At 38.3% G+C, this 22,458-nt stretch overlaps 1 protein-coding gene across 4 annotated transcripts in view; it reads left to right on the top strand.

Moving 5' to 3' along the window:
- The window catches only part of COL24A1 (collagen type XXIV alpha 1 chain), a 147,537-nt gene that overhangs the window by 80,284 nt on the left and 44,795 nt on the right, over window positions 1–22,458 (top strand). For all 4 annotated transcript variants that reach the window (XR_005106781.1, XM_037404530.1, XM_037404531.1 and 1 more), the window contains exons 23-28: window positions 2,021–2,074; window positions 3,162–3,206; window positions 15,328–15,381; window positions 17,253–17,306; window positions 18,229–18,282; window positions 19,027–19,080. Coding sequence is in view for 3 of the 4 variants with exons in the window: in XM_037404530.1 (XP_037260427.1) it covers window positions 2,021–2,074; window positions 3,162–3,206; window positions 15,328–15,381; window positions 17,253–17,306; window positions 18,229–18,282; window positions 19,027–19,080 (315 nt within the window). In the remaining variant the exon portion in view is untranslated. The remainder of the gene's footprint in view (window positions 1–2,020; window positions 2,075–3,161; window positions 3,207–15,327; window positions 15,382–17,252; window positions 17,307–18,228; window positions 18,283–19,026; window positions 19,081–22,458) is intronic.

Below are 22,458 nucleotides of genomic sequence, written 5' to 3'. Positions count from 1 at the left end.
GGGAAGGACAGAACTTTCAGCCGTTATTTTAGGAAACGGGTATTTCCTTTGGGATTACCCTGCCCTGGAAGAGTAATCTTCTTAGGGGTTTGCAAGCAGAAAAGCAGTCATCCTTACTTTAACTTTCTGTCAGTGGCTTTTCCTGCATGTGTAATTTACAGTTGTATTGCATTTCTGTTTAAAGCCAAATCTGTATGTTTCAGATTGCTTTACCAGTTAAATCCACTTGTTCTGTTTTCTGATGAAGTTCCATCTGTTGTGCATCCTTTGCAGCTAGTACATAGCTGGGGTACTACAGCCAAGAAACATCTAAAAGTTGTAACTCCAATTCAGTTTTGATAGGACTAAAGCTATCAAGGTAGTTAATAGTGGCCACTAGTTTTCTTTCAGTGAATTTTGTTTTAAACATTTTTTTTTATGTTGCAGTCTTGCTCTCTGGAAAGGCATCAAGGTTCTTTGCAGCAAAGTAGTTAAACAGCATGCAGTAATCTGCAGAAGCCAATCACTTGTTCTTTGCTAAGCCTTGTGGAAAGATATGACTTGCTTTATTTGGGTTTCTCAGAACTTCTCTTTGCAGTCTTTTCTCCCTGCATTCCTGGCTGTGCCATGTTTTAATCCATTGGTAAAAACAAAAACATGTTTCTAAAGCAGTGATATTTGTTAGAACTTGAAGGGCAAAATGAAATCACTCAGGCAAGCAGGGAATGAGAGAGATAAAAAGGGATTAATATAAGATATCATGGAACCTACTAAGGAAATAGAATGTTAAGTCACACAGAGATTTTCTCAGATGCCCAGAAACTCTCACATACATTGTGCTCTGAAAGACAGGCACAGAGCAGCCAGAGCAAAAATGCCAAATGGAAAAATCCCATCTTTTTTTGAAGAAATCTGTTTGTTACCTGTTGCTTTAGTTGTTCTTGTCTCAGAACAGCCAATGTGGAAAAGGAAAGCTCATTACACAGTCCTGTGATTGCAGTTACTCAGTCTGCTGGAACAGCAGCTGATCATTTCCTTTTAGCAGAAATCTGCATCTTTTTGATACTAAATCATTAAAATATTGATTTTCTTTCTGCAGTTGTCAAGCTCCAGCAGTCTCATTAGCAACTTGCTCAAGAGCCAGATCCAGTCCATTGGACCTTTGCTTTTGGACTAGGGTCTTTGCCTCTGAGCAGATGGGGAAAGTTTGTCTAGGCAGGGCAATGCTGTTCAGATAACCGAAGGATTAGGCCATGTTTTATGTCATAGAGGAAGTAAAGTACACCTGGAGAGAAAACTACCTCCTAAAAGTGAGACATAATTAAGTTACAACCATCTAATTGATGGTTCAGGAGAAAAACATTCTGGGTTTTATGTCTTTGTGGGTCTGTGTGAGTGACAATAGAGGGAGGGAGGGATGTTATAAAATGCCTTAAAGATCTCGTTACTCCATGGCCTCCTGCTCTGATGTTGCTGTATTTCTTCCAGGTAACAATATGTTATTAGCAGGGTATCAAAGCAACAAGATCTATCAGCAGCAAAATGCTAGTGGAGAGAGATGAGGCTTGAAATACTCAATTAGATGAACAAAGAGGAGAGGATATTTGACCTGATTTTGTGTGGTTGAGGAAGGACAGTTATGACACCAGTTCCTGAAGTCTAAACATCAAATTCTGTTAGTGTGAGTCCCTATTCTGCTGGAATTAGCCAAAAGAGAACATGACTTTGCCTTTTCTTTGTCTCCTTAATATGTTTTGTAAATTGAAATGTGTTTGATTCTTGGATTGTGACTAGTTTTTCTCAATATTAACTGCTGTAAGAGTTAATACAGATTCTGCTTACTATGCTAGTATTTGCTGCAATAATCAACAGTGTATTTTCAGATGTAGATTTATAAATACATTTGAAGCAAATGTTGGTATTAAACATTACTAAACTGTACATTTTTCAGTGCACATATTTTGATAAATAAAAAAATTAGGATTAAATTATTTTTTAAAAATACAAGGTTTACAATATTTTCTCCTAATCTTTATTTTAGGGAAAGCCAGGACAGAAAGGTTATGTAGGTGATCCTGGACTGGAAGGCTTAAAGGTAAGTGGTGTTTTATGTATGAAATAAAATGTGTTTGGAGTATCAACTGTGTGCAGTTACACGCTGCTATATACAGTGGCATGCCAGTGAAAGGATATGAGTACACATGCTTCCATATAATCATACCAGTATATTCTGGTATATCATACCAGTGATTCTGCTTTCTTGCAAGGTCCCATTTTGGAAAAAATGAAGTTGTGCATCTCTAGGAGACAGGGATGTGTGAGCAAGTAACAGCACCTGCTAAAATGAGATCTAGCTGCCCATGGATGTGGTGGTGGCTGGGCCTGGGCACAACAAGGGACCATGGGCAGTTACTGCACTGGCAGGGTTTCAGGGCTGTGAGGGGTGCTGAGATGAAGTGCTGTGGTTTAAGAAAGAGGAGCTTGCAGCAACAGGTAAAGGTTTCTTAGTGCTGAGTTGCAGTGTGAGTAAACAGTACCCAAACTGCTGTTCAACAGGTCACTGAGATTATAGTCATAGCCAGATAATCAATAGTTCATATACACCCAGCTTCCACTTGTAAAATGCGTAGCAAAATGTTCTGGAGTTACACATAACATGACTTGTAGCGTTACTAAGAACAGAATGAATTCATCTAGTACTTAATGCCAGTTCCAAGCTTTTGGGGAGAGGGGGAGAAGTTTGTTAAAATGTCATTCAAATGTCAATTTTCCTAATATTTCATAACAAAACTGAAGTTATCAATAGTGTGTACAGGTAACATTTCCTTTTGAAGCAGTTATGAAATAATAAAGGTAATGTTCTGAAAGGAATATTTCAATAAAAACTGAATCATTTATTTATAGTATTTGCTGACAATGTATTTAGTGAGCCCTTAATACATAGTTTTCATTTTTGTGGCCAAGTCCTAAATACATTAGGGCATCTTTTTACGAAATCAAAATTACCACTGACAAAATTAAGTTTTTGCTGGTTGCTTAATTTTAGCTCTTAAAGTAGAAATTGAAAGATGAAATTTAGAAAATAAAGAGAGGCTCCTAGGAAAACAGAGGACTTCAGTATACACATATGAAAGAAATTACTTTTCTAATGAACTACATCATCTGTTTTCTGCATTTAACAGGGAGAACAAGGAGACCAAGGAAACCTTGGAAATACGGGGGAAGCAGTAAGCTTGAATTCTTTTTCTGGTTTTATTTTTAATTCTATGTTTATTTGAGTGTGAAAGAGTAATTTGTTGCAGTAACTTTCTGATTAAGTTTGCCTTGCTTTGAAGCTGTGGTGTGTTGGCTGTACCTTTGTAGTCTTTCAGAATCATACTGTTTAAAGAAATTCCCCATTTCAAGCATTTTCCAGAATTAACGCTGCTTCCTTCCTAATAGGTTGAATGAATATTTGCAGGTAGTTATAGGGATCTTCCAAAGCTCGTTCAAGTAAGTGAACAAGTGAGCTGCTTCCAGTTAAATTGTTCAAGAGGCTATGTTTCGCCTGAGATGTATTTGCAGACTCGTTCTGTCTACCCTCCATAAAATTGCAGAGCTCAAAGTGACCTTGAGGTGACATATAGTTCATCCTCTACTGCCTATGCAGTATCAGTTATCTTTATATCATTCCTGACAAATATTTAGCTAGACAGTTATTAAAAAGCTTCAAGAATGAAGGCTTTGTGACCTGCAAGCAGCCCAGGGCTTTTCTAACTTTATTTTTAAAAAGTTCTTCCAATTGTGTAACCTGACTCCCTTCTGCTGGAAACAGCATTTTACAAATGATCGTTGTTATTGCTTGCCGCCTTGATTCTTTCTTTCAAGCTAAACAGTCCCAATTCAGTTAGCTTTCCATGTTTTTTAGATAATTGAAGTCACACTTACTCTCCTGTAGACTGTTTCCAATTAATCTAAACATCTGTGACTCCAGCTTACTGTTAAGACGGCTGAGAGAAAGGAAAAAATGCTTTTTTCAAGCCACATTCTTGCATACGCGTGCCCATTTTTGTGATAGTGTTGTTTATTACTCAGTTCATGATCCACAGTCTACAATCCTTCTTTTTTAAAGTCGTTATCTTTCCCAGTTCTTCCATTGTAGGTGTTTTTTTAGTTGATAATTGTCACTTAAACATACTGCCTTGCAATTCTCTCTGGTTGATTTCATCCACTGCCCTTTTGTATTTTTAACTTTTGCCTGGGAATTATGAGCAGATGTGAGCTTGTTAACCCATGCTTGAGCTACCCAGATGTTGCGTAGAACATGACTATATTGGGTTTACTTCTTGAATTATGTATGCCCCTGGTTTAGGCTCAGTGCTGTACTGCTCACATAAACTCTGGTCAACTTAGATGGCAGTCGGAGTGAGCACCCCATTGCCTGCAAAATACCAAGCAGACGTACCCCAGACAGCTCATCAAATGGATGGTTACTGCTGAAATTATCTGAACTGCTTATAAATGAGGTCCAGCTCCTCTGTGTACTCTTAAGGCTCTGTGCTCCAGGGAAGGGAACTGAGAAGCTGGACGCTCAGTCAGTTACAGGTATCTGCTTAGAGAGGAACCAATAATGCTATATAACGCCATAAGGTCCACTTAAAAGTCAGCCAGCATATCTCTAAACGTAACAAGTATACTTTAGAAACAGCTTGATCAATAGCTTTGTTCAGCATTTTATACATAGCAAAACCTTCATTTTGTCAGGTTCTTATCATAACTTTAAAGCAATAGTTCCCTTATGGTACTGTTTGGAAAATCTGGAGGTTTTTATATTGGTGCATGATTAGGGCAAATGTGGATGAGCACTGGAGAATGACAATGTCACAGTAGAGAAAAACTGGTGAGATGTCATAACACTGTGTTGCTTTTATGGAGAGATCCAAAAATGGCTCTGTGCGGCGATGCAGTAATATAAGCTCTTGTCCATACAATCAGCATTTCTCAGCCAGCATTACACTTGCACTTTTGGTTTTTTCCAAACACTGAGCAAAACGAAACTTTTATTGCATGTGAATTCTGGTTCTCAGCCTCTAACATATTAGGGAAAATTGATAGCACTTACTTTGTTGTACAGTGCCACATGCACCAAAATCCTCAACAGAAAACAAAGCTAAACTCAATTTTCAGTTACTACATTAATAACAGTACACAAACCAGTCACAGAAGCTAGTTACTTAACCTTAAGTTTCTGGATTTGTCATGGGCTTTGTTTTGCTCCTCAGTGAACTTGAATTCAATGCACTCATTTTCCACGACTCAGGTATTTTGTATCATGCACCACTAAATGAGCTCCATTCTAATACAAATGTAATATTCGCTAGCACAAATATATAATCAATAATTATATGTTGCAGTGATGGTTAATAAAATAATCATACTAACTACTTAACTGTAGTCAGAGACAAGCTGCAAGAATAAAATAAAAATACTCTTTGTGCCAAAAGAGAGGGCATTGCAGCCCTGTTACAGTGTTATAAAGAAAGGTCATTATGGACCATCAGTAATTATTACTTCCCACACTTGCTGTTTGTAGAATTTGCATATGATACAGGATAACGTGAGATACCTGAGAAATGAAGTGATTTATAAGCTATTGGTAAATACTCTTGATTTTTACTTGTGGACTGTAGAATGTCTTCTGCTTTATGTATGTGCATTTTAATCAAAAGAGCTTCCTAGGCCCCTGATCCCATTATATTGCCTTTGTATTATCTGGCGGCAGAGAACTGACATCCACTACATGGTCTTTAGGGGGATAGTATATATTATCTTGTGGTTAAGGTCAATGGTAAAACACCAAGAGCAGAAGACAGCCTTTCAAACACACTCAGCAGAACTGACAGGAAGACCTTTCAAAACCCCTTCCCTTTATTCACCACTGCAATCTGTAACAGTTAAGCTCTTCCTAAGTAAATTGAAAAGTACTAGAGGAAGAGGATGGTTTTTCTCATATGCAGAAAATGGTTTTCCAGATGTGAGTCCTGATGCAATTCACCTCTGTATACACTGGACGCAGTTTTTACTTCCAGCTTCTCACCAGCTTCTGTTTGTAACAAGTAATTTTTCTTTTCCTTGGTGTGCGCAGAGAGTACAAATGTCTTAATTCACAGGTAAATCCACTCCCAGCTATTCAATATTTGCTCTGGTGGCATACATGATGACTCCAGGACATCTCTGGACTGAAGAATACAACACACACACACATGCAAAGTTTGAAAAACAAAAGGCAAAGTACAAGAGCAAAGTACAAATACAGCTAGCTGCTGTGACAGATTTTGAGATGGAGCCCAAAACAAGGTATGGAGTAAGGCATGTGTCCTTACTGATGCCTTGTGAAGTCTGTGTTACCAGATGCTTGGTGACACCAAGTACAAAGAAGGTTTGTACAAATAGCACTAAACAATGTGCTGTTACTCTACAGTCTATTTCATGGTAAAGGCAAAGGGAAGAAGACATTACTAAAAAGTTGATAGGAAGTCCAATGTCTAATAAAACTCTGTGTGTACATTTTCTTCTGTGCCACCCCTCCTTCCCTTTTTGCTTATCTATTGTTTGTTGTTTATTCATGATCTCTATTGACTGAGTTTTTCAAATTACAGAATATGATGCACACTTTTAAGCCTGTGGTTGAAATATATAATACTTGGGTTTCAGTAATGAGCAATCTGTCACAGTATTCTAGTTCTCCAAAAGAAAACCAGTGCATTTCCTGAATAAGAAGCAGTTTTGCCATAATAAATGCTGTAAATGTTGAATTCATAGCAAATTATGATATGAAGAACATGTGTGTGTTTGCTATTGATACCTAAGGGTGGCACCAATATTTTTGTTCTGTTTCTTTCCATTTTCTTACTTTTCCTGGTATCATTCGTCTTCTGTCTTTGACTAATACATCTGTTATTGCTGTCTGTTATGATAACTAGAATAGTTATCGCTTTTCTGTAGCAGCTTTTCCACATCAAGTACAGCTTAATATCTGCTTAGAAAAATACAGATGGCAACTGTGTACAAGCAGTGAAGTTTCAACAGCAGGAGACTGGACCATAATGCTGGTTATTCAGTCTAGTAAGATGTGATAAGTGCTGAAATACAGCTTTGTCAATAGGCTAAAAGTCATATTGTCCAACATTTCTTAGATCACATGGAGCTGCTGACTCCTCAGATCACCTTTTGAATGAAGCATTTATGGACGCTTGCCCAGCGTGGAAACTGAGTAGAATAAATTTATAAAATGTTCACTGTGCTCTTAAACTTAAAATGACATATTTTAATATTAGATCAGTAATGTGCCTAAGATCAAACTTCAGACACGATCCTTAACAGAGTCCTACAACAAAAACTGTTTCTTTGGCTACAGCACATGCCCTGTTTAAAGGGGGAGATGGGCAGCTGCTGGTGGTGCTGCTTGGGTAAGCAGAGCCCAAAGCTGCAGTAGAACCCAGCAGCCATCCTTTACTGCAAGATACTCGGTTAACGGCAGGACCATCAGGTCCAATGGGAGAGGGATTGGTTAAGATAGTGAGAAGTAAGGGACAGCAGGCAGAGCAAATTTACGCTGCTGAGGAGAAAAATCCTTTGGCATGAATTTCAAAAGAAACCATCACTTTGGGTACTGAGAAAATTGCCCTTACATTTGGGGGAGGAAAAATCCCTCTTTGCTGACATGTGCAACTGCATCTCGTATGCTTAGATCAGATGCTATCCAGTGATGGATGGCAAATACCTGAAACCAGAGTCAAGCATCTCATACAAATGACTTATGTTAAAGCGTCAGGGAAGATTTAAGAAAACAATAAATTGGTCAGCTTTTATGGCACAAAATTGAACTCATCTGAACTTAAAACAGTCACTTGTCAAGATTGTGTTACTGTTTGGCATTGCAGAATGGGCCATACTGAATAACTAGGTGCAAGTTAATTCCAATTAACTTTTGTTAATTTTGGCCTTGCCAGGTGCATTACAGAAATTCAGCCCTTGGCCCATACACTTCTGAATTAGAAATCACTACATTTGTACAATATTGAGACAGACTACAAGGGTAGAACTGTCAGCTGCAGCATGTACAAGTGGTGTCAAAAGGACAAACTGAAATAAGCAGAGTTCATGAACACAAATCCTGGAAAAATAATCTTCAAAGACCTGGAAAAGTTACGTGTCAGCATATCTGCCCAGTTGCAAATAGCTTTTGAAACAACAGAAGAGAAACTAAGCTGAAATGAGAAGAGCTTGACCCCCACCCCCCTGCCTGCCCACTTTCCTCTGTCAACAAAAGCAAAAAAGAGGAGACAGTTGTGGTCCGGCAAAGGAAAAAAAAAGTTATATTCAGGCTGTCAACGGCAGCTCCACAGCAGGCTGAAAATGGTCCGCCTGTGAGAATCTGTGGAAAGGCAAGAAAACGGTGCAGTCAGGCCATGTGCTAGGATTTGAGTTGCTTTTGAGAATAATTCCCATAAAGTAATTACCACATCTCCTGCAGAGGTAAAAATTAGCTGAATTGCGCACCAGGGATGCTTAATTCATGGGGAATGGAAACTGCAGTTCCTTTTGCTTGAAGAAAAGATTAAATGGGTTTCAACTGATGTTTTCAGGAAGCTCAATAGAAGTAGTTCTTTGAACTATCATGAAAAGTCTGGGCTTTGGAGATATGCAAATGAGAACTGTAAGCCATAGGCCAAAAGAAAAGTCAACTGAGGAAAACTTTTTTTTTTTTTCCCCCCCCAAAGACTGGTGAATGCATGGGGCATTGCCAAGGGCTTCAGAAGGAGGAACTAGTTCAGCTGCTTTCAGAAATCTATTTGATGCAAATTAATCCAAGTTCTGTGAAGATCTTACAGTGAATGGTAATAATGATACTTCTGTATCTATGTTGTGCTTCTTGGTTTTACCCTAGATGAACTCATATACTTTTGTATATGATATGTACCTAGTCATTGCTGCTAGGTCGTTCTCTCAAGAACAGTGGGGAAACAGGTTACAATATCTGGAGGTTAGCTTTTTCAAGCTGTTGCTCATTATTCTTGAAGGACTTTTTGCTAGTAGTGCTCTTCCTCAGCTGATTTCAGCTGCCATGCTACCCCACAGAATACCTGCAGTCCCACACCCTTTAGGGTTTTGCAAGTTAGGACTACCACCTTAAGTAAATCAACACTCCCTATACCACTGAGAACAGTCAAAGAGAAGGATAATCTGTTCCATGTGAGGTTTGTTACCCAAGAAAAAAAGCTAGTAGTTAGATGCATAAATATAAATAACTTCTAGCACAATCCAGTTTAGCCAAGATACTCTGGAGTAATACCTACCTTCAGAAGAATTTATTTTTTTCCTTTGTACAGATTACAAAAAGCTACCATTGTAAACTTGACAGTCAAACCCAAGAACTTCTATAAATGTCATTATTCTGATTGTCACTTGAAAAGTGAAAATACTTCAGATTTGGACAGTCTATGTCACTCAATTCACTTCACACTTGTGGCAAGTAGACTGTGTAAAATGCAGTGTCCTTCCCAGCGAGTGAGCTGTGTCCTGAATGCCCGTATAGCACTGACCTCAGGCTGCATTTTTCTCATGGTCTTTTAAAAGGTTCACATACAAATAGAACCCTTGCAGATCTAGTAGAATGTCAGAAAAGCGTTACCAGTCCTCCACTCTTTCCCTGACCAAGAGAGGAATTTAGCCTTTCGAGGGAGTCAGATGCTACCTGTACGGTAGTTATTTTGCAGCTGCGTTGTTGTTTTCCCACCACCCAATCTTTAGCTTTATATCCATACTTATTTGCATGCCCAAGTGATTTTGCAGCACTAAAATATGAGAAAAATGTTTAAGGGTATTTTAGCAATAATGAAGTATAAGTTGTTTCTGCATGCACTAAACTTATTCAGTAATAGCGTAGGTATTGGCACACATCCAGTCTTTTCTGTGTTTGGCACTTTTACTCTCTGTCTGAATTGCACTGATGAATTTAACTTAATGTATTCTAGTGGTTTGGGAAGAAAATACAGAGGAATAGTAACTGCACTTGGCATCTGCAGTTTAGCTTCCAAGGTTTTGTCAGTGGGCACAGCCTGCTGCCATTGCGTGAGCTAGCTTCCTTTAAATGCAAGTGTTTCTCTGCATAATGCTATCAAACAGAATTACTCTACTTTACACTGGTGTTACTGTAAGCAAAATTTAACCTGTTTATTTCTTTTCTAAAACTGCTGTAGATTAAACAATGGTGCCAGTATATTTTGCCTTTCAAATATTCAGGTAGTTGAAGTTTTGAGTCCTCTAAAAATTGAGTGAAACATCAGCTGCAAGGTACAAATATGGTGCGTCTCTGATTTCATTCACCTTCTCCACTGGCAGTAAGAAAGCATAGATTTTCACTCAGATTATCGCCTCTGGTTGATTATCAAGTAACTTTCTCAACAGACAGAAAATGCCAATGAAACAGATGGCCAGATCTCATTACCAAAAAGAAGAAAATAGCATCTGCCTTTCAAATATGATACTTCCTGACATAATCCTGGATAGAGCAGCTACAGATCTTACGGTCACTCTTTTAGTACTGTGTTTATGAGGTAAGAAATAGTTTCTAAATTTTAAAGGTGGAACCACCACCTTGAATAATAAAAAAGGACCACACAACCCAAAGCCAGTATCACTGTGTGGTGTATGTGCAGCAGATTGCACAGCTGACAGCCGAGAGCTCCTCAGGTACCAAGGTCTAACCTGGGGCCGTTTCTAATCTACTCTTGCATTTTGGTAATTCAAACTAAAGTGCCATTAGAGGGCAAATGTAATACTAGTCATTAAGGGACACAGAAGTAAATAATTCAGTAATTCAACTGGTAGTAAATTGTAAGTAAACTGGCATCAGTTTATATTCTTTATTTGGCCGTTCACATAACCCAAATTACTAGAGTTTCTCCTTTTTATGAGGAAATATGTCTTCCAAAATTGATTTTGTTCCCTGAAGATGAAAATCCTTTTTAAACACCTCAATAATTTTAAAAAAATTTTGAAAGAGGGAGGTGATAAAAGCTAAAACTTTGTTTTCCCATGATGCAGTCAGTTTGCATCCACGTATTGCATAGTATTAAAAAACCAGACTGTTGGCCTAGAAGAAGACCTTGTTGAAACTAGAGTCAAATTCGGTGATGCTTTTAGAACTGTTTTTCCCAGTTTCTTTGTTGGTTAGTTTTATTCAGTTTTCACGGGGGTCTTCGAGACGGGGCTTTCTTTAAAACTTCGTGTTACTCTTACCTCTAAGTGCAGGATATTAACAGTTGCTCCATTTAGTTCATACCTGATACAGGTAGAGTAGTAAATAAATGTTCTACACAGAGGCTCTATTGGAAGTCCTTGGTTTCAAAAGCCTGTCTGCGGTTCAGCAACATACTATTTTTAATCTGATCATAAATAGAGTCATGTGAAAGCACTGGTCTGATACAAATTCAGCCAGAATTCTATGACTAGAGGAGTTTTTTATTCCAGAGCAGGTATCAATTGTCTATGACACCTCTTTTCTCACAGGTTAACTACCTTTTGTATTGCTGCAGATGCTCTGAAGCCCAAATTGCAGTCAGTGTAAACCTGTATCATGCTTTTGTCTTCATTTTTGTCCAGGCCTGTTCTGGGTCACATCTGTTAGAGGCATGCATCTTCAGATCCAGTATTAGTGATATGATACCAGACTCCAGATGGATTGATTTAAAAAATATTTATTGTACCATTATGTCTGGCTAGCAAAACAGATCTTAGGTTAATATTTATTCCTTAGAACTTCATTTTTATAATATTATGAATTGTAGAAGTATTTTTCTATCTGAGCTGGGTATGAAATAGAAGCTGATTGTCTGAGCATCCACTTTTCCTCCTTCTGTCCATCACCCTTGGCTGTTTTTTTATGTAGATAGTTGGCTTGAATCTTTAAGGATCCTCAAGTAGTTTTAGATCTGTTAAAATCAAACTTAAATGCTGGCTCATTTTGGCTGTACTCATTTTGAGTACTGTGCTGTAATGTATAAAGTCCTTCATGAAGTGTGAAGCTGATGAGCTCTTAAATGTTTAAATGGGAATCTTAATGAGCAGGCAGAGATTATGATATTGCTGAATGCTGGATCTGGGCTGAAGCAATTCAGCACAGATTCAGGACAAATTTTAATGAAAATTAATTGGAAATACCAAAAATGTTCATAGAAAAATGTTAATGTGGCAAGATATTTTAAATTTACTTATGTCATCTCATTAAAAGAACACTGAATAAAAATGTTTGAAAATGCTGAACTGTAAATTAAATGCCCTTGGATTGGAAAATTTTCGGTTATCACAGAAGAACACATTACTGTACAACCTGACAGGTAACTGCTTCCACAGGATGTTTGGAACCAGTTGAATATTCATTTCTCACTACTAAGCTTTTTAATGGATTAGTCCATACTTGGGTTTGCATTAAGTGTACAATGTGTTTTCAATTGTTCAACTACAGTCCTGTTTCTAAAACAGAGCATATGCCCTGGCAGGATATTTTCATCTTTCTCAGGCATGTGTTAGTTGTGAGATCTGGCCTCTGATTCATTTTCCACAAAAATGCTTCTGTCAAGAAGGTTTCTAAAATGCTGTTATTGTCACTAGAGAGTTTTACACAAATCCTTGTAAATGAAAGTTCATGACTTTTTTTAATAAGGTGGTAATATTTTCTGAACATGTCAGGGGTTTTTTTGCTTTAATTTTCTGTTTCCTAATACATTCAATTTCAATTCTGGAATCCACCACTGCTCCCCAAAGGATTGAAGGGATGCTGGAAGACACTGACTCAACAAACCTGCCTTGACTGTGTTCATCCTCTTACATAAGGAGACAGAGTCGAAGGTTCGCTGCAGTCCTGGTAGCTGGTCTTTGTAACAATCCAATCCACATCTGGGATTTAAGAAGCCACAAGATCTTTTAGAAAATCCACAGGGAAAACATGACTTTATGGCTAATATATTGATGGAACAAGATGTTTTGTGCTCTGATTGCACTTTTTCTTCACTGTGTCCTACTAAATGATTTAAGGACCAAAATTATGTTCCTAAGTAAGCTTTTTCCTCTTTTGCCTCTGCATATACCTGCCCTAGCTTTATCTCAGTCTCTGATGCTTACCCTGTGTTTTGAATGGAGCAATGGAAGAGCATTTAGTTAACTTGTCATGGAATTCTTTCCCCTTCATTCCTCTGGAAGTCCCTATTGCATTTACCATTTCACTGGTTTCCATTCCTTTTGCCATCTTTACTATTGTTTTACTTTCCATATATATTTACTTTCCACTTCCACTTACGCACTTTCTTTTCCATCTTTTTGCTGATACAACAGCACATTCACAGTTACTGCTTCTTATTCATTCCTTCTCTCTCAGACAAGAGCAACTGAGTCAGAAAGACAATACTTTTGAATTGAAAAGCGGGCTTGATCAGGGGCTGGTCAAGTGAATGGTTCACTGCTGGTGCAAGGCACAGCTACCCGTCTTTCTAATCAGTGTCTTCAGTCCTGTAGACAGTGTGGCATTGGCCAGGAGATCAGGAGTGTCTCTGTGGAAGGAGAATAGGTCTGAGTTACATCTTGGCTCTGACTATGTCTTCTGTCCTTTCTGGAATAAGAGCATGAAAGTGATTAGTCATCAGGTTTTGAAACTGTGCCTCCACACCCCTTATCTTGATAAGCAAGAGTACAGGGTAATTCTTTGTCTCACAGATTTGTACCTGGTACTGAGACCCACTGTTGGCCATGACTGGTAGCGGTGGTAGCTCTCGTTCTCAGAGTTCATCACGAAAAGTCCCTCATTCCTGCCAGTGACGTCTGGGTATCACCTTAGTGTCAGTATCACCAGGATGAATCTTTGGCTGCTGCCAAGCCAAGAGACATCTCAGATCTGACATATAATACACAAGTTCTCACACATAATAGATCAATCCAGCAGCCATAGAGATGCCTGTTTATCTCTTTAGCCCCTTCCAGCGAGTAGTTTGTGCCAGTATTTTCAGCCTCAAAGGCAGCTGTATCAATGGCTCCTTGCATTATATTTAAACTATGAGATTTCCAGAATAGCTAGCAGTGCAAGAAAATAAGAAGCAATCATGAAATCTTAGTTACTTTGTACCTATTATGTTAAAATACTTGAGGCTGAATGGTATTGAAATTATACGGGTAAAAGCTACAAAAAAAGTTTGGTTTTTTTTTCAAAGGCAGAGATCTCAGACTGGAATGTTGTCTTTCTCCTATGAAATTATTTCGATGGAATGAACCACTTCTAGGCTCTTGAAAGGAATATGAGCAGTCTTCTAAGCTTAGAAGTAATGCTTTTTCTAAAAAAAAAAATCTTAATTCAGTGCCAGTGTAGTGCTATTTAAGCTAGTATTTTCCTATACATGTAGAGGTAGCAATGCCAATGTCTGAACTGACGTTTTATTTGCACTTCTCAAAGTGCAAATAATTTTTGCTTTTTAAAGTATTACAGACACAGTATAGTTGTGTATTATGTTACTACTAGGATCTTCCACATTTCTGCCATCTTTCATGAGCAGTCACACGATATGCTCTGGGCACCTATTGCTTTTTGTTAAAGCTCATAGTGTCATACTTTTTTCAGTTTGGACCTTATACTATAATTTTTTTTTCTTTTAGTTTCATAGTGAAGGGGGTATTGCAAGCACTGGGAATAAGCTTTTTAAACTACTCCCTCTCATGTTTCCCATCCCATATGGTGATACTTGTTCTATCCAGTAGAAATCTGTGGGGGAGCCTCAGGAAAGGTTTATTTCATTTTTGAAAGACTGAAAGGCTCTCATCCCCTGACTTCAAAGGCATTTGGACTCCAACTCTTAAAGGGAAAATTCTGAAAATACCTGATTCAATATAATTTCTGTTTTGACTGGATTTAACTTTGTTCCACTGAATTTATTTCCCTTGAAATCTGCAGTCAGACTGAAGCACTAGCAAAGCAATTATTACCTTTAATTGTATGTTTGTAAATCTTCTAGCACTGCAAGACTGAGCTCAGTGGCAGATCTTAGGTGATAGCACAGCAGGATGACAAATTAATGTAATTTCTTTTCTAGTAGTGCCCATTTACTGTTGGTGTGTCTAGATGCAGTGATTCTCCTGCACAGATTGTAAGCCAAGTTAGCTCGTGCGGTCCTCACTTCCTCACAGGACCAGTTACACAAATAGACCAGTGGTTCTCTGGGATGAAGAAATTTGTCATGCTCTGCTGTCAAATTGCTGGGAAGCTGCCAACCATGAACTAGTATAGACGTTGCACCAATAAAAGTCTGCTTGCCTTTTGTACAGGGATCAGCTGGCTTACCTGGAGAAACTGGGCCATCTGGAAGCCTTGGTGAAAAGGTAAAATAACATATCTGATGATTCAGCAGCAAAAATTAGCTTTGAAAACCATTGGGGTAATAAAATATTGGTGAGATATCATTTACTGAACACTGACAAAGCTAATATTCCTATAGCTCTTTCAGAGCACAGGGATATAATAATAAATGGTAATCCAAATGCTGTTGAGGTATACATCTGGTATCCTTGATTTTACTTGGCAATTAATTTAGAGCTGATAGATTTGATATCTTGTTCATATTGTGGCACTTAGTTTACTATCCACTGCTACTGAGTCACAGAAACTGGCCTAAATTATATTTGTTTTAAACAGTAGTTGCTGGTTTTGCACTGCTCCATAACAAAGACAAAAGTAGAAAGGTAAAATTTGGCTGTATGCATTAACTGAATAAAGACAACGCTGTTACGTTTTGTCTGCAGTGCAGTAACAGTTGTGTTTATGAAAGCAAAGTTTGACAGACTTGATGTGACTAGAACAGTACAAATAACTTAAGCATATTTGGCATGGTTTTATTTAGATGAAGTATTTTAAAACTGAAAAACAGGAAACTATTACTGGACTGCATGTCAGCTTAAATTATAATAAAAACACAATTGTTTGTCAGAATGATCCAGCACCACTTGTATTCCTTCCCTGCGGGCTAAATTATTTCACCTAGACTGGTGGCTGCTATCTAGATACTTTATTGAGAAGGTCTAAATAGTGTATTAGAACTTCCATGAAAATCTGATTATCATTTATATTATCCATTAAAGGAAATACATCAGTGGAAAGCACTGTTTGTTAAAATTTAGACAAGTCTCATACAGGTTTAATCAAAGTATCGTCTTAGAATTCAGTGTTCAAGAATTCTTGTTCTTTATAATTACACTTGGCCCAACAAAGATTACCTTGAGATACTGCTGCTAGGAGGGAAAAGGCAGTAAAAGATTAATTAATCTATTATCAGCAAATGGAAGCAAGCTTCTTCATGGTGCAATGATTTTTGTCATTGCTACGCTGTTTCTGTAGAGTTTATTGTCCTCTTTTTATGGATTAAATAGTAAAAAGCAAACATGCTATGTGGATTTAAATTACAAACGTACTTCCGGCATAATTATTTAAAAAAAATGTGCCTTTACAGTATGCAGCATAAAACAGATGTTATCACTATGTTGTGTACTATCTGCAATAAAAGTGTAATCTTTGTATGGGGGTAATCTACAGCCAAGCCTGATGTTTGGGCTGGATCTTATATACAATTGAAGGTGAAAAAGTATCTAAGACACGAAAGAGACCCTTCCTACTTCCTCTGCTCCAATTGCTTCTGCAGCTGCTGAAGGGCTGGCCTTGCTTCTAGATCTGTGCTTTCCTAACACATACTGAGGAAATGGGGGAGAAAGGAACAAAATTTTCTTTTTTGCTTGTTTGCTTAAATTTTATGGATTAAAGAAAATAACTATAAATGTGATGCACCCAACAAAGAGAAAAAGGATCTGCTAGCTGCAGTTTGTGGAGACTGATGAAGTACCAAATCTCTTGGGTCTTCTAGGAAAAGGGAAGACAAAGAAGTTCAGTTTTACCATTTTTCAAAATATGAGTGGACTTGTAGGAGGGAGGAGTGCAAAGTGAAAAAATGGTTTCTGCACTGTTTTTGAAGGGCAGTTCCTGAACCAATGTTGTTATGCACTGCAAAAAGTGATTCCATTTGGCAACCAAATCTCTTGTAGACTATGGGCTGCAATTCTCACAAAAGACCTCTTGGATTGTTGTGGTGTTGTTACTGCAGGTCAGCTTTGTTGGCCAAATCGGCCTGAATCAGCAGCCATGGAACAAGTCAGGGAAAGAGCACTCACTGTTATTTTCCTTTTAATTTATTATTTTTTTTCAGGGAGAGCGAGGCAGTCCAGGACCAGTAGGTCCTCCTGGCGAGAAAGGTGTCATGGTAAGTTGCAAGTAATGTAGAATCTATAATTGTTACTTACAAAGGCACTGTACTTTCCAAAACATTAATAAATTCTCACCCTTCTAACTGTGCAAGCCTTATGGAAAAGAATAGTATTTATGGTGCGTTGTTCCTAGGAAGTTTCATTTAGCAGCTTTATCCCCTCTGTGGAAGTGTCATTGCAAAGTGAAGCAGCAGGGCAACTGCATTTTTGAAAAATGGCTCTAAGCAGCCTTACATTGAAGAATTAAGTGCAATTAATTGAAAGGAGACATAAATAAAGGAGGGAAAGTAAAATAACAATTTCCTTTGTAGACTGGGGTAACACAGGTTGTTCTAATAAATAGGCAGGTAACTAGTATCACCTCTAATTCTACTGCACAGCAGTACCCAAACAGCCCCTGGGTGCCACTCTTGTTGGGAGAACTGGTTTCCTGACACCACTTGTCCTAAATCAGGATGCAAAGTTTCATGCAGCATTGGACAGTCCAGAGGCTGCTGCTGTAATGTACTCACGTCATAGCAGTGAGAGCCTTTCCCAGTACTAAGTCATCAGAGCCCTCAGACAAGAACTGTTCTTCACATTTTTTCTTGGCTAGTTCTGCCCACACCAGGATGTATCCACTTGCTGTTTGCACTGTCACAGCCTTGACGTGAGAATTTTGAAATTCATTTAGAACTCGGTACCTCCCTGTCAGCTAGTGCCCATGTGTGGGAAAACGCCTGAAGCTGTTTTAATTATTATTCTGATATATCCAAGTATCTGTTTTCTGAACAAAATTTTGGGAATAAATTTTGCAAGATTAAAAAATTTATTAACTTAATTCCCATTTTTGAGGTCAGTACCTGGATATATTATTGTTGTTATGATAACAATTTTGATAAAACTGTTCTGTCTTTTCTATATTTATTTCAATTCTAGGGCTACCCAGGACCTTCAGGAGGCCCTGGACCTGTGGGGCCAGAAGGATTACCTGTAGGTATAGAGTGGTGCTTTAGTTGGACATAAAGTGTACCATTTTTGCTCTGCTGCAGCTAAAAATGGTTTCTAATTTGTACTGCAGTCTATAAGACTGTCATGAAAACTTAGCCATCCAGGCACAAAGCCTGTTTACCTGCCCTTTACCAGGATGGTCCAGGAGAGACAGGAAAACTACTTATATAATTTACTTATCCATTTAAAAATCACTCAGTTGAGACAAGTAGGGGAATAGAATTTTTTAAGGATGGTTTATAATTGCACAATAATTTTATTTTTAATTCACTGATGCCTAATATAATTTAAATAGATTCATTATGTGTTTAGCTTCATTTTTAATCAAAAATAAATTATATTCTAATTTTCCGTGTGTAATTGTATTACAATTTGGCTATTATGGGTCTTCAGACAAAAGTTGAATCTTCTATCAGAAACTACTTGGGTTTTATAACTTAATGTTGCTGAAATACTAATATCCTTTAGCAATTTTGGGATGTTGGACAGAAGTAATTTATCCAACAACGTCATCATGATTTCTTATTCAAAATAGAGTTGCATAGAGTATCTTATTTAGAGTTTTCTAGATAAATTGTACTAACACAATTAACTGAATTTGAGCCATGAGTGAAAGTGATTGGTTTGTATTGGTTGCATTGACTGTTGCTCAATATGCATAAGCCTTGTAATTTTTAGAAATCTGTGTATAGAAGGCAATGAATAATAAGTTCATTTGACATGTAGGGACCTCCAGGGACAAGAGGACCACCAGGGCCACAGGGACCTAAGGGAAGAAGAGTAAGTAATATTGCTGTTTCCTGTTACTTAGAGCAGAGAGTAGCGTGTTGCCAATATGAATCTGATGTGTAACCCATGTACAGTTGTTTCCTTTGAACTCTATTCTCTGGATTCAAGCCATTTGTACTGAAATCAGAGAGATACTTGTATTTCCATGTTAGAAATTATACGAATCTTCATTTCTTCTCACATTACAGTTAAATGGGGTTTTGCTGTTGATCTCAGCTGAGAGCAGGACCAGAAACAAAATGACCACTGGCCTTATTTTTTGTATACGCAAATATGCAAATGTTGGCATTTATAACCACCATTGGACTTGTCAGTGTTTTAAAGACTGTTTTCTTTACCTGCATGTCATGTATGTCTTTGGGAAGACAATCAAAATCACCCAAATGTAGTTCTGAGAGAGGAAGAAGGAAAATCAGAAGGAAGTATATGCTAGATTTTCAAACGTCCAATTAGATTGTAGTTTCCTTTTCATGCATTTTTATTAGGGAAGAGCATGCGTGAAAGTGAAATACATGCTGAAGTGTTAAGCTGAATCAGAATGCCAGTGGCATCAGATGAGGAGTACACATATGCAGTCATTTTCACTGTAAAATGCTGATGTTTGAGCTTCATCTAAAAAGGAAAATCCCTTGGGCCCTGTCGGTCCACCAGAGTTTCAGGTTGACTGGTGGCCTGTAGGATGCAGTGAGTTACAAGGCTAGCTCAAAGGTAATATAGTGCAAATAGTTGTTTCTGAGATCGGTACTCAACCGCTGCAGGTTGTACTTTTTAATTTCTCTGGACTAAGCATTCCCCTCTAATTCCTCCTCTGATCTTTTTCTCCTGGCAAGTTTATCTGCCAGCATCACCAGATCTGGAGTCAAAGCCAAGCTACTGACAAGGACGTGAGTCCTCCCATGTAGGCTCTCCTCCCTCCTAACACCATCTACTACCCGGTGATTGTTTTTATGGGGGAATGACTTTCATTTAGATTCTATTTTTAAGGTAGAAGACAGTTTTTATTTGTGTCACATCTGCTGCCAACTGAGACAGGAATCTTTGAGGGAGTCTGTCTCTATGATTTTGGCAGCACATCATGGAGTGCATTGCTTATAATTAAAGATCCCTCAAAATAAATCCCTAACATCCCAAGCTCTGTGGAAATCTTGGTCTGCAGGTGTGGTTTATGCCATTGCCTCTGTCCCATGACTGGGAATGCTTCATGGAATGGGGTCTCAGAGCAGATCCAGGTCTTCAGGCTCTGCAAACAAACTCCCACTGAAGCCACTGAGATTTTTGTCTGCTCTCAAGATCAAAATATCAGACTCAAAGTGGAATCTTGCATAAGGAAAATCTCTGGGGGGCCCTGAAAACCAGGTTTGTCACCACTGGGTTCAGAAAGAGAAGCGTCAGAACCCCAAGCTCTGTGTGGCAGGCCTCAGAAAAACGCGTACTATAGCCACATACAGAAGTTAAATAGAAGCATATGGAAATTCCCCTTTGTTATGTGCTGAAGAACGTATCCTGTCTTCACAGCTGGAATCTGCAGGAAGTTTTAGGAGCACTGACCCTCTGCTTCTGCACTGTCACAGAGTAGAATTCCTTCACCTCATAAATTCTGGACCTTTCAGCAACTGGTTTGCGTCCAAGATTACCCAGCAGCCTACTTCTGCCTGAGAGTATCCAGCCGCTCAGCCTTCAGTACCCCCAGGAGTTCTGGCCAGCTGAAGGCAGGCTGTATAGTAGTCTATGGAGTATCTTGCCATCAGGGGATTTGTGGGGAAATGCCAGTGAGCATAGTGCTAGCACAGAGACTGGTCCTACTTTTAGTTCATACCATAATCTCCGACAAATACAACTGCAGCTTTTAATTTGAAAGGAAGAGGTCCTGTATCATTAGGTTCATTTCATGGTGAGACCTAAGCAAAATTCTCAATAGCTGATAAGGTTCTTAGCAGTCAGTAAGAACCTTCAGGCTGATGTTTGGTGTTTTTTATGCTCAAAAGCATAATTTTTCTGCTCTTATTTTCCTGGAATGCAGCTCATGAAATTCAATTTTGAAAACGCAGATAATTGATGTAGTGGAGTGCTGTAAATTTGGGTTCAGGCAACAGCAGCTTAGTCTGCCACCACCAGTAGGGTTATCTCTGCTTCAGTTGTGTCTGTACTGGCATGAAGAACCTCAACTACACAAGGACATCAGCGTTCAGTTTCAATGAGCGATAACTTTCATACCTCTGACAGCAGGGAATATGGAACCTAGAAAAATGTGTGTGCTTCAGGATTATGTGAAACAAGTGGCCAGTGTGCTTTGTGATACATCAGCAGCTGAATGTCATTGTCTGTCTTAATTGTTCAAAGGACATAAGACTTAAATTGATGTCATTTTCTAATATTCTTCCATGTCAACCACCAAAACTGAGAGTTAGCTATATAGTGTGTTTATGTTATTTTCACTCTTCTTATATTTAGAAGGCAGGATGAGAAAGAACAAGAAGAGTTAACTGGTGCTTCTTGCCTTCTTAGATGAACTTTTTCTCTAGCTTATCAACCTAGAGTTTTCAATGTACTATGTTTCATTTTAGAAACAAAGCTGAATCCGTGCCAAAGAAAAAAGTAGTAGCAATCATTTGGCAGCCTTACGCCTCAGCTCTGTTGCAATCTAAATTAAATAACAGCAGGCAAATCAACATCTCATTCTGTACTAGCTTTAGTAGGAAATTACACAGATCCAATTAATCTGTGCCAATAATGAGTCAAACCATACTATTTATAGGAATGATATGGTGTGGTTGTTAGACTATTAAATTGCCTTTCACTTGGATTCCTGCAGTCTGTTCTGTGGCTAGCTAAAGGTGGGCTACAGGCAGGCATGGCCCAGAGCCAGAAGCTGATCATCATGTTGATTTCTGTTACTTTGTTTTCAGTTCAAAATTATATAGTAGAATGTTGGTGTTTTGAATGGTAGGCTTTTTCACTTGACTATCATTAGTGATCAAATCAGTTGTCATTCTCTTCCTAGTGACTGTGCTGTCCATGTGAACTCCATTGGAGTCTAGCAGAAAGGTTTTGGTTTGTTATGTGCGTAACACAGACTGAGAATCCTGTGCAGCCTCCTGACAGGACCATTTCTCAAACTATGAGCTATGACCTCCTCTATGATTAAAAGGAAGTCACAAGTGTTCAAAGAATTTATCTGTTTAGTAATATTAATAATAGAAAACATAGAAAGAATTTTATTTATTACATAGATCTGTAAAATCAAAACTTGTCCTTTTTCTTCCTTGAATATTTCATCTTGAGATTCTGTCCCCTGATCAGCCCTGTGGAGGGTGCACAAAGACAAGTGACAGGTCATGTATCTAAAAAGCCTGAGAAACACTAAAACTA

Source organism: Falco rusticolus, chromosome 11 (assembly GCF_015220075.1).
Source record: "Falco rusticolus isolate bFalRus1 chromosome 11, bFalRus1.pri, whole genome shotgun sequence".
Classification (NCBI taxonomy): domain Eukaryota; kingdom Metazoa; phylum Chordata; class Aves; order Falconiformes; family Falconidae; genus Falco; species Falco rusticolus.
This window is presented reverse-complemented; position numbering and strand designations above follow the sequence as displayed.